The sequence below is a fragment of the Sinocyclocheilus anshuiensis genome, unplaced genomic scaffold (genome assembly GCF_001515605.1).
Source record: "Sinocyclocheilus anshuiensis isolate Anshui unplaced genomic scaffold, SAMN03320099.WGS_v1.1 scaffold1746, whole genome shotgun sequence".
Lineage (NCBI taxonomy): Eukaryota > Metazoa > Chordata > Actinopteri > Cypriniformes > Cyprinidae > Sinocyclocheilus > Sinocyclocheilus anshuiensis.
In genome coordinates, this window is record NW_015545562.1 from 395,029 (window position 1) to 407,887 (window position 12,859).

At 34.0% G+C, this 12,859-nt stretch overlaps 2 protein-coding genes across 2 annotated transcripts in view; both read left to right on the forward strand.

Annotated features, from left to right (window-relative positions):
• The first annotated feature begins 2,844 nt into the window (after window positions 1–2,844).
• On the forward strand, window positions 2,845–8,589 carry LOC107698313 (cell wall protein DAN4-like). Its single transcript, XM_016499271.1, has 10 exons — window positions 2,845–2,914; window positions 4,056–4,183; window positions 4,462–4,510; window positions 4,715–4,858; window positions 4,974–5,138; window positions 5,638–5,787; window positions 5,878–6,051; window positions 6,161–6,193; window positions 6,831–7,347; window positions 7,410–8,589. The coding sequence occupies exons 1-10, from the start codon at window positions 2,902–2,904 to the stop codon at window positions 8,587–8,589; spliced, it is 2,553 nt and encodes an 850-aa protein (XP_016354757.1). The 5' UTR covers window positions 2,845–2,901.
• Window positions 8,590–9,744: 1,155 nt separating this feature from the next.
• The window catches only part of LOC107698314 (adhesion G-protein coupled receptor F1-like), a 7,272-nt gene continuing 4,157 nt past the window's right edge, over window positions 9,745–12,859 (forward strand). Inside the window, exons 1-3 of the mRNA XM_016499272.1 lie at window positions 9,745–9,783; window positions 9,925–9,992; window positions 10,110–10,246. Of these exons, the coding sequence (XP_016354758.1) occupies window positions 9,745–9,783; window positions 9,925–9,992; window positions 10,110–10,246 (244 nt within the window). The remainder of the gene's footprint in view (window positions 9,784–9,924; window positions 9,993–10,109; window positions 10,247–12,859) is intronic.

A 12,859-nucleotide genomic window follows, 5' to 3' on the forward strand; every position in this document is an offset into this window, starting at 1 on the left:
GGTCATTCGCAGACATCCTGGCGCCCAGTCTATTGGGTGAGGGGTCTGTGACGACTTGTTAATCTAATGAATAACTGATTTGTTAAATCAAATGAAAAATTGTGTTTTTGATTGGTCCAGACGCTACACATTTATATATATAAAAATTTGGTTCATTTTGTAGATTTGAATTATGAATTAACACAACACTGCATTGTATTGTGATACTTCAGCTGGTATACTATCATCTTTATGGTATTGTGACATAGAAATTAGTAGCACAGAACCTGCATACTACACTTTTAATCATTTTCGAGGACAATTTCAATTTCATTACGACTGGAATAAAATACAAGGATAACAGAATACCTAGGTTTAATTGGTATTTTGACCACTCAACTAGGAAATGTTTCTTTTTCAGAAATCTGGTCACCTATTCATAATCTTGAATATTTGATTACAAAACAACTGCATATACACTTACCTACACTGTAAAAAATGACCGTGAATTTAACGGTAAAAGACTGTAAAAATGCTACAGTAAAAACCTGTTAAATGGTTAACGGTAAATTCCCCTACTATATATGGTGAAAAACTGTATTGGACATTAATTTTACGGTAGTATACCGTTTTTGGAAGTGAAAAAGACAGTATAATTTACAGTGAATAACCGTAAATTGACATTCCCAGAATTCCCTGCATTACATTTCAAATTTGATGTTTTTTTGTTGAAATAACTATGTTTCTTCTTAGTTTTTTCTTATCAGTTTTGTATATTAGGGTTGTGTGTTACACCTAATATTGTTAAATGAATGTTTATTGCATTATTTCAGTTTCATGTGTGTTACCATGATGGTGTTTGGTGTTTGTGTGAATGACACTGTGCACCTTCTATATATGTTATTATTTAAAAGCTGCTTGTGATGGGCTTTGGTTCATCATGTGACTTTCTCATCACCACCTGCATTTGGTGGTTATCAGTGTATTACAAAGGTGCAAAACAGATTTCAGTACTTCAATAGGTTGGTATATTAACATTATATCAGTTAATGAAAATATGGTATTTAACTGTAAATTTAAGTTAAAACCGTAAAACCTAAAGCATTGATACCATATTTTTTACGGTAAAATTCCAGCAACCACAGCTGCCGTTTTTTTACCGTAAATTTTACGGAATTTTTTTACAGTGTACATACATCACTTCACTTACATACACTTACCCTTTTATTTTTTTATATTTGGCAAACCTTCTTGCTCATTTGGGATGGGCACATACTTTCCATTTGTCATTGTCATTGTGAGTTCTTGCGTATTGTTACTTTTTTGTACAGTGTTTGATGTGTTGTCATGCCAGTCAGTGCAGGCCTACTTATTTTTGCTCTGCTATCTGTGAAATCCATTTCTTATAATTTAGGTATTTAAGTTGATTTTAGGATATTCAAAATTCAAACACACCTTGTTATACCATTTCCCCTGTGAACAGACTGTATTTACAGTCTTTATTTAAACACCACACCACTTTAAGTAATGCTGCGACAAGCCTGCTGCGTTTTAAAATATAGGTGACACTTCTGGTTTAGAGAAATGCTACTCAAAAGAAATGAAACAATTAATTTCAAATAATAAGGTTGTGCTACAAATAATCCTGATCCGTCAGTTTGACTGAATGAGCTGTACGTTTTCCGTCAATGCTTTATTTTTAGTGTCTGGTATTTTAATGTGGCGTCACAAGAATATCTGTGTCGAGCTCTTTTCAGTCCGCTGTGTTCAATTCCTCCTGATGATTTTCTATTTTCTTGATATTTCACTGTATGAAAAAGACAATAAATGCTATGCTATTGTGGTCTGCTCTTCATCTGTTAAAATAACAGAGAGCACTGAAATTTCTATCAATGGTCCAGTTAATGATGGAACATAACTTTATTATATATAGACGTACATTAATTACATTAATATTTAACATGTAATATTGCTGCTCATACAAGCTTTATTGTTATTCATGGTTATTCATGGTCTGTTGATAGCAATTTATTAATGCCATATATAATTTGTTATACTTATTGCATTTATAGAGCGAACCTTTAAACAAGTTTGCAGTATAACAGAAAATAACCCCTTAATTCGATATATAAAATTATATAATGTGTGTGTGTGACGTGTGTGTTAGATATAAATAGTGTTCACTGAACTTACAGTAATCTGATGAATCATGGTAACAAATCTTAAACACTCCCATTCCGATTTTGAATAAAAGCTGTTAGGTGTGTTCATACGGTTATGCAATGACAAAATTACATGTTATTATACTCTGCCCATGAAAGTTTTTATATACAAATGTGTAACAGCAAGATGACTTTAGACATTAAAATCTTAATTTTTAGCAATTTATATATATAAAATGTAATAATATATGATTTGATCATGTAACCCACAGTGTTTCTGTTCAAATGCATCCCTCTTGTCTGGTCACACAAGAGAACATAATAGAGGGAATCAGACTTGTCTAGCAGGTGATACACACACACAATTGGTGACCTGCATAAAGACACATTCATTCCAGTAAATTGTTAGAGGTGGATCTCACACCCTAAAGCACAGCATCTCTTCATGGTTGTTTCCAGAGGCAAGGTAAGAGTGTTTATTCTTTTAAATGTGTAACTGCTGTAAACTGCCTTTTTGAAGTATGTTCATAGAAATACATTCTTACCTTGACTTTGAAATGTGCCATTCAAAAAATTGTTTTCTTATTTTTTTATTGTTATTTTTTAATACATTTATAAATTTAGTCATATCATTGTTCTCTGATTCTATATGAATTTCCTATTTTACAGATGTAAGGTGTCTGGATGAGTCATATAATTGTTTTTTTTTTCTATAGAAATAGATTGAAGTGATTTTGACTGACAAACATCAGTGAGAAACATGGCCAGTCAAGGTATAATAAACTACAAATAAACGTATTTTTGGCTTACTGTATCTTTTATCTGTCTTTCTTTACACCTGTTATCGTACCCCTGTCCTTCAAGTTAACTGTCAAAACATCTACTTACATGGATCATTCACCAAAAAATTGTCATTATTTACTCACCCTCAAACTGTTCCAAACCTTTATGAATTTATTGCTTCTGCTGAACACAAAAGATGATGTTTTGTAGAATGTGGGTAACTAAACAGTTGATGGTCTGACTTCCATAATATAGAAATAAAGTACTATGGAAGTCAAAGGGGACCATCAACTGAAATCTTATTTTGTGTTCAGCAGAAGAAAGAAATTCAAACTATCCCTTTAAATACCGTGTAAAGAAGTTTGTCAGAATACTAGTGATAGTAAAGTAAAAATATCAGTACTCCTAAAAACTACTGATTAGTGAACCATGTTTATTTATTCTATCCATCACTAATCAATAAAGAAGGTTAGTGCAGATGTCTATGTATTGATCTTCAAATAAGCAAACTTTTCATATAATACCAAAACTTGTCATAAACTATAAAACATTAAACAAATATACTAAAATATGAATTAAAGTTATGATCATTCAAATGTGCAAACAAGTGAAAATAACAAAATCTACCATATAGCAAAATACCATATAGGTAAAAATGAGTGTAAATATAAACATACAGTATACAGATGTCACATGGGACAGAATGTGTTGACGTTTTAAGAAGAATGTTATGCCTGCATACTACTTTCATATCATTTCTAACAACTATGGCAGCGGGGTAGATACATGGGTATTAATTAAGGTTATTTTAATGTTAATTATAGTTTTTACCTAAAGTAACCTGTCAGTAACACGCAAACGTGGAGATGTCCACATTGAAGCATTTCATGCAATGGACAAAGACAGCCAGTTCTAATTTTTTGCACCATTAGACACATGCAAAAAAAGTTTTACCGGTTGTTGGCTGTAGATACAAGTTTAGATATTTGCATTGTAGAAGAAGTCATGCAGCACTGTACACATATGTATTTTATTTTCTGTGACCTTTAATTTCTGGACTAAATGTTAATGAATGTTTTGTTTTCCTACTACTAGTATTTTTTCCTGATGTTTAATTTCTCAATTCCTAAGACACAGGACAAATATTAAAGTACTTCATAGGAATCATCATGGCTGTCCTGCTGACCTGTGATTGTGGAATACGGAATGCATATGCGAATGCATATTCTGATTTCCCAGAAACAAATATCGAGTTACAGGTAGGGAACTACTATAGAAACAAATACAGGAATGAATGCAATTCATACAATATGAAAAACAACAGATTTCTGTCATTTTCAGAACTGTCAATAAGATAGTCATTTATATTATGAATTAAATGTTTTGTACCCATTAAAAGCATTTAAAATATGTAACAATTATGATTATAGCAACAAAACATAAAATTAATAGTATGAAGCTATATGGTCGCATAGTTAACTAATGTGATAAAATTCTATATGTAAAATAAATGTGAATTTCTGTTATTTTATTCCAGTTTAGCTACATAGATGGGCAACTGCATCATAGAAGACCAAGAAGCACAGGTACTGAATGTGTCACAGTTTGTCCTCTACTCATACACACTATTCTAATAAAAGTGTGCTGTTATTCATATAAAAAAGGATACATTAGCATAGTATACTTTTACATTTTTGGGCGAGGGATTTTGTCTGTCAAGGGTTTTGTCTTGTACTTTACTATCTGCCTGCATAATTATTAAAGTCACATTCATTTTCCTGTATGTATAGATCTATTGGAATACTTTGCGGTTGTGGAAATGAATGTATCCCAAGCTGTGGTGATTGAACAGATCAAAACATCATTGGCGTTTTTCATGTTTCCTTTTCAAATGGACAACAGTACTGAAATTACTTCTGCAAACATTACAACAGGTGAACCTGTTAAACTGGTATTTAAAAGCTATTTCCGTCATTCTTTCTGCTTAGGTTTCATCTTTAATGTTGTGTAAACATTCTATTGTTAACCTGTGTGTTATATTTATGTCAGTGTGCCAACCAAATGTGTCTGAATACCAGTGCGTATGTGAAGATGGTTATGCATGGTCATACAACAACTGCCAGACATATGAGGCCTGTGGCGACATCAGTTTTGGCTCATGTGGATGTATCAGTCATATTCCCAGTGATGGAGAAATGTGTGTGCAGGAGAACGGTAAGAATGATGACCAAACAAGCCAGCAGCAAATGCACTCAAAAAGAAAAATAATGTTAAAATACTACAGTAAAAAAATGTCAATTGGTTAACTGTAAGTTACCATAACGTATACAGTAAAAATATATTAAAATTAACAGGTAATTTTATAATCACTTTTTTTATAAAAAAAAAGTATGATTTTGCATATTTACAGTGAAAATCGATATTATATTTAACAGCCATATACTTACTTTTAAACATTTTTTAAATAAAAATTATGAATCATAATTTGAACATTATTTAATATAAAAATTAAAAAAATGTTATTAACCCCCATATAAACTGACAAATATAGTGAACAATGTAGGCTGCTATTTCTTGATATATTTACTCATTGCTGTTGTTAATATAATTAATTATATAAACGTATATATTGTGGTAGAAATACATTGTAATGAAAAAATACAATGAAAACAATGCCTTTACAGTGTTTGTAAGCTTGTTGATTCTGTCACAGAACTGTCCTTCACAGACATCTTCTCTGAAATTGAGTTGGAATCAACAAGCATCTCTGTGATCGATGAGATGAGGCGATATCTGCAGAACATCACTTTTCCACTTCAATTAGATGAGGTGGTTGAAGTATTAGATGTGGACATCACGACAGGTGAAGAATATCACATTACATTCTGAACACAAATACAGTAGTGCTAATCTGTTAAATATGAGGTTACATTTGCACTGTATCCTTTCTTAGTGTGCAATTTCAATGACAGTGGATACAAGTGTGTATGTGAGGACCAGTATTTCTGGCCGTGTGATAAATGCAAAGAATATGGGAGCTGTGACAGCATCACTAACAACACATGCAGCTGCATCAATGATATTCCAAGTGACAGACAGTTCTGTCAAAGAGTCAACGAGATAACAAGTAAAATAATTTTATACATTTTCTGTTTGTAATCACATAAAAGACCTGTAGGTCAGATACTTTTGAAATGTATACAAATTATTTTTAATCAACGCTCATCTTGTTCCAGGTGATAACATAACATGTGCGCAACCAGCAACAGGTACGTAAACACATTTAACTTAAATGGATAGTTCGCCCAAAAATGTATTATCAGTCATCATTTACTCACCCTCAAGTCATTCCAAACCTGTATGACTTTCTGTCTTCTGTGGAACTTAAAGGAAGATATTTTGAAGAATGTTGGTAACCAAACCGTCTTGGTTATCACTGACTTCCATTGCATGGACCAAAAAAAACATTAATAAATAAAAAATAAATAAATAAACCATTTCTCTGAATATGTCTTATGATCCACAGAAAGTCATACAGGTTTGGAATGACATGAGCATAAGTAAATGATGATGGATTTTTTTTTTTTGCTAAACTATCCCTTTGAATCCTGAAGTCCACATCACAACAGCAATTTCATAAACTAGTTCTTGTTTTGTAAAAATATTTTACAAAAGAAAACGTATAATTCTACCTGTTGCTTGTGTTTTAGGTCATTGTTTCATGAATGACAAAGTGTGTTTTTTGGGTAACAAACTTTGCTAGTGTTATGGAAGAATGACTTGATTTGACGTGTATTAAGTGTTTTGGTAGTATCTTTATAAAGATTTTACAGGATTTAAAGAGTTTACAGGCACAGAAATAAATGCTGCATGTCAAACCCAGTCATGTCCATTTTTTTCCAACAGTACCACCACCAACAGCACCATTAACAGAATCTCCAACACAATCAGTATCAACAGAATCACTATCAACAACAAAACCATCAATATCATCAACAACATTATCAACACAATCAATTACTCCACCATCAACAGAATCACTATCAACAGCAACACAATCAATGTCTTCACCATCAACAGAATCACCATCATCATCAACAGCAACAGCAACGCCATCACCATCACCATCAATGGTAACACCATCAACAGAATCACCATCATCAACAGTAACAGAATTAACATCTACACCATCACCATCAATGCTAACACCATCAACAGAATCACCGTCATCAACATTAACACAATCGACATCTACGCCATCACCATCAACACTTACACCACCAACAGAATCACCATCATCAGCAATGCCATCACCATCAACGCTAACACCATCAACAGAATCATCATCAACAGCAACACAATCAACATCTACACCATCAACAGAATCACCATCATCATCAACAGTAACACAATCAACATCTATGCCATCACCATCAACAGAATCAACAGCAATGCCATCACCATCAACGCTAACACCATCAACAGAATCATCATCAACAGCAACAGAATCACCAGCAATGCCATCACCATCAACACTAACACCATCAACAGAATCACCATCAACAGCAACACAATCAACATCTACACCATCAACAGAATCACTATCAACAGTAATGCAAACGACATCTATGCCATCACCATCAACAGAATCACCATCAACAGCAACACAATCAAAATATTCACCATTAACAGAATCACTATCATCAGCAATTCCATCATCACTAACATTATCAACAGAATCACCATCATCATCATCAACAGTAACACAATCAACATATACACCATCAACAGAATCACCATCATCATCAACAGTAACACAATCGACATCTATGCCATCACCATCAACAGAATCACCATCATCATCAACAGCAACACAATCAACATCTACACCATCAACAGAATCACCATCATCATCAACAGTAACACAATCGACATCTATGCCATCACCATCAACAGAATCAACAGCAACACAATCACAATATTCACCATCAACAGAATCACCATCATCATCAACAGTAACACAATCAACATCTACACCATCAAGAGAATCACCATCATCATCAACAGTAACGCAATCGACATCTGTGCCATCACCATCAACAGAATCAACAGCAACACAATTAACATATGCACCATCATCAACAGAATCAACATCATCATCAAAAGCACTGCCATCACCATCAACACGAACACTATCAACAGAATCACCATCAACAGTAACACAATCGACATCTACGCCATCACCAACAACAGAATCACCATCATCAACAGCAACACAATCAACATTTACACCATCAACAGCAATGACATCAACGCAAACACCATCAACAGAATCATCAACATCTTCAACAGCAACACAATCAACATCTACACCATCAACAGAATCACCATCAACAGCAATGCCATCACCATCAATGCTAACACCATCAACAGAATCACCATCATCATCAACAGCAACACAATCAAGACATACACCATCATCAGAAGTGCCATCACCATCAACGCTAACACCATCAACAGAATCAACATCATCATCAACAGCAATGCCGGCATCATCAACAGAATCATCATCAACAGCAACACCACCAACGCCAACACCACCAACAGAATCACCATCATCATCAACAGCAACACCATCACCATCAATGCTAACACCATCAACTAAATCACTATCATCATCAACAGCAACACAATCAAAATCTACACCATCAACAGAATCACCATCATCATCAACATCTACACCATCATCAATAGCAACACAATTAACATCTACACCATCACAATCAACAGCAGCACAATCAACATCTACACCATCACAATCAACAGCAGCACAATCAACATCTGCGCCATCACACGATCAAACACAATCAAAATATACGCAATCAACACCATCAAACTCAACACAATCAAAATATACGCCAACAACACCATCAAACTCAACACAATCAAAATATACGGCATCATCACCATCAAACACAACACAATCAATATATATGCCATCAACACCATCAAAATCATCGCAATCAACATCCAAGCCATTAACACCATCAAAATCAACACAATCGACATCTAAGCCATCAACATCTACGCCATCAACACCAACACCATCAATACAACCATCAACAACAAGAACAATTATGAAAACAATAGGTATGCCCAGTAAAAAAAATCTGAGATAAATCATGTGATGATGGTGAAGATTAGTATTAGTACAGATAACTCTTGCTTAATTCTTGTGTTATTGTTGGTGGTGTTTACAGTCAGTAACAATCTGTATTTTGACACAGAGTGAGTAAGTTTATTTTAGACTTTTTGGCTTCTAAAAATAAATAGATTCATGAAATAAGTGAATGAATTTATTGCTTTGCATGTTTAGGGAAACAAATATAGATCCATAAACCCTTTGTTTTTTTTTACTTTTAAGTTTGGTTTCATTCAGTAAAAAAATGAAATTCATATTTTGGTTTTACTAATTTTTTTGTACTGTAATATTCAACAGCCTCAGCGACAGCATCCGCACAGACAGGTAAGTATTGTGAAACTAAATTTAAAATATTGCACAAAAATATTTTGTGTAACAGTTTAGTAGCACAGTTACAAATTGGGGTACAAGGCATGTCAATAATAACAAGTAATATTTTTGGGGGGTTGGGGGTGGGTTCATTTCGTCTACTCCCAGCAACTAGGTAGTATTAGTATTGAGGATTGTTGCTTAAAACTGTTGTTACAATACACATAAATGTACACTTCTTTTACAGTTATTGGAATGTCACTGAAAATATCTCGGACATTTGACATCAGTCTTACTGACCGTAATAGCATGACTTACAAAGTTTTATCTGGACAAATTGAGTCAGTAGTGAGTATTACATGTTTCATATTTTAAAGAAATATATTATTTGTGTAATTTGTTGATTTTTGATTATATTGTTTAAATACTATAAATACAATCAAATTTATATTCTATAAAATTTTCACGCACACCTTTTGCTTTTTACAGATTGACACAAGTTATTCTAATAAGCTAACTGGCTACAAGGTTGGTTCTGTTAAAGTCACTGGCTTCAGGTATGATTTACAATTGAAACTTTTTTGGCAAAACTTTTCCATTTATTCATACTTTTTCAAACAAATATAATGTTAATACAGAGCCTTCACACTGATGTGGTTTGTGTTTCACTCTAGGCCTGGTAGTGTTATAGCAGACTACACAATAAGTGCAACATCCAACAGCCTTGATTTTGAAGCAGCAAACACACAGGTTTCTGACTCTCTAAGAACACAAGGATTAATTTTAGCTAAAGATGATTTTACTCTAAGTGGTAAGGGTAGTCAGTGCCTAATCTAAAACTCTTTACATTTCATCAAATGCATTGTTTTTTGTTCACTGTTGGGATATTTGAGCTGTATGGTTTTTATTTACAGATCAAACGGTCCTAACAACAGATCAGTTATATCCTCTGCAAAAGGTGGACCTGAACTGTAGACAGCCAGACTTTGCAAAGGGACAAATAAAATGGACAGTGGATAACAAAGATCCTGCACTAGGTGACACAAGATACTTAATTTCAAATGACAACACAACTCTCACTGTAAAAAACGCAAGTGAAAGTGACAGTGGTGAGTGACATGAGATTTATTCTTGTATTGTCTATGATATTTAAGTGTTTATTTTAGTGTATCAGTACTGATATACTATAGCATACGATAATACTGCACTCTTAAGAAAATGGTTCTAAACAGTATCATATTAGGGTTCTCTGGTTTGTAACAATACTGGTCTTGTCATATGTTGTCGCCTCTATTATGGTTTTAGACTAAACAACAACAACAACATGTTGTGCCATTTAGATACTTTTATTTTTGAAGACCTACTTCCAGTGAAGTATCTTCACAATCCTGATGCCTTCAAATCGTCTCGGTTACATGTGGTAACCCTCGTTCCCTGAAGGAGGGAACGGAGACGTCACGTCGGATGACCGACGAATTGGGATCTCGCTTAGATCGGAAGCAATACACATATGGACATCCCTTAGGTGCATATGGAAGAATGGAAGTGATTGAACCCTCTTTGGAATGGCAGAAGTCTGCCGGGGAAATACGGGCTGAAGGCTATACCGTGGACTTTACGCATATGGGATCCACTTAGGTCTTACATATGGAACCCAGCCTTCTACCGGTTCTCGAGGATTCAACGAGTGAAGGCCTGGCACCGGACGCTCAAGCGAAAAGCTGAATATGCGCTGCATCTGCTGCCTACTTATACTCACGCTATGATCAGCAGCAGCTGGATGCAATAATCGCATGCCAATGTGCATTGGCTCGTTTAGTTTACACTCGAAGTAGATTGGTCCCTCTAAGCGAGATCCCAATTCGTCAGTCATCCGACGTGACGTCGGGAGTGACCGACTGAAAGGGAACCATAATTAATAAACACAGTCGTTTAAGATAGTTCTGGGAGGCAATTATAAAAATACTTTTTTTATTATTGGTCTGCTGGTTTGTCAGGTAATGCTGGCCCATAGCGCAGTCACATTACTTTTTTGATGAACATGGAGGAATTTATTCGCAAAATGCATTTCCATCTCCCCTTATTCGCATTAACACTTTTTCGCACTAGTGAAAAACCACCTCAAGTGAGCATAAAAACTTTTTTGCGAATTCAAATATTTTTTTCCCCAAAAAAATTTGGTGTTTCCAGCACTTGTTTCTGTTGTACTACTTCAAAATTAATCAAATATATTCACAGGGTGATGGAAACACACTGTGAGTTGCACTTTCTCTCTGCAGATGATGAGGTTGTGGAACAAGACAGCATCTGACAAACACAACTGAGCTTAGAGTTACAGTGTGTCTCTTTTATTTGTTTATGTAAAAACAATTTATGAAGGCCAAAAGTAGCAAAAATGGACAGTATGTGAGCCCTTCACAATTTTAAAATAGAAAAGTGATGTGAAGTCATTGGATAGCTTTAATGTTTTTGTGACTGGGTATGTTTATGCATAAACCCAAGTAATAATTAAAACAACCTTAACAATATGGATAATAAATTCAATATCTCTGTTACCTAGTGGAGAAGAGGAGAGAAGTGTCCTTAACTGAACAGAGTTGGTCACATTTACATGTTCTGTTAAAAAAAAAACTAAGAGAAAGAGAAAAAGACATTATTTGGTAGAAATTATTTACCCGTTGAGTGTGTGTTGACAGTCTGTGTAGTTGGATGGTTGAGCACCAGAAAATCAATAGTGAGCTGGATGTGGAATAGAGGTGAAGTTTTTTTTTTCAGGCTGATATTATCCTAAATAGAACTGCTACTAGGCGTAAAAAAAAAAAACTTTAAAGAACCATGTTTTTTAGAGTGTATACCAGATATGGCAGAGATGATGAACCAATCAACCAATGAAAATTAAGCTACACTGACAGTGTGTGAATGTCAACATTTACAAAGTATTATTTTGACAGCAAATAAATATATACATAAATAGTAAGTATGAATATAAATATAAATGTTTCTTAAACTGAAAGTAGTGGGTTTGTTTTATAAAATGAAAAAAAAAAAGTATTTTTCTTTTGATTTTTCTTTTTTTGTTTTTTCCCTCTACATGCAGGTCGATACTCATGCATCATACAAGGCAATGTACCGTACATTCAATGGCAAAACATTGCTATTAAAAAACGCCCCAATATTAATGTGGGTGAAAAGGACCACTATATTCTCTGTGATAGCAACAGTTTCCAACTGAAATGTTCTGTTGATGTTGGCTACAATATTGAGTGGGTCCTGGGTGAAAAAGTATTAAAGTCAGGTTCGACATAAAGTCTTTTTTTTTTTAATATAAAACAATTACTGTTGTAATTTAAACCTTAAATTAAATCCACTATTTATATATATATATATATATATATATATATATGTGTGTGTGTGTGTGTGTGTG

What these genes read in the sequence shown, in the direction of transcription:
- LOC107698313 (XM_016499271.1), top strand. An exon ending in TAGAAGACCAAGAAGCACAG is followed by an intron (nt 4,511 to 4,714) that starts GTACTGAATGTG and finishes CTGTATGTATAG; the next exon opens with ATCTATTGGAATACTTTGCG. An exon ending in ATGTGCGCAACCAGCAACAG is followed by an intron (nt 6,194 to 6,830) that starts GTACGTAAACAC and finishes TTTTTCCAACAG; the next exon opens with TACCACCACCAACAGCACCA.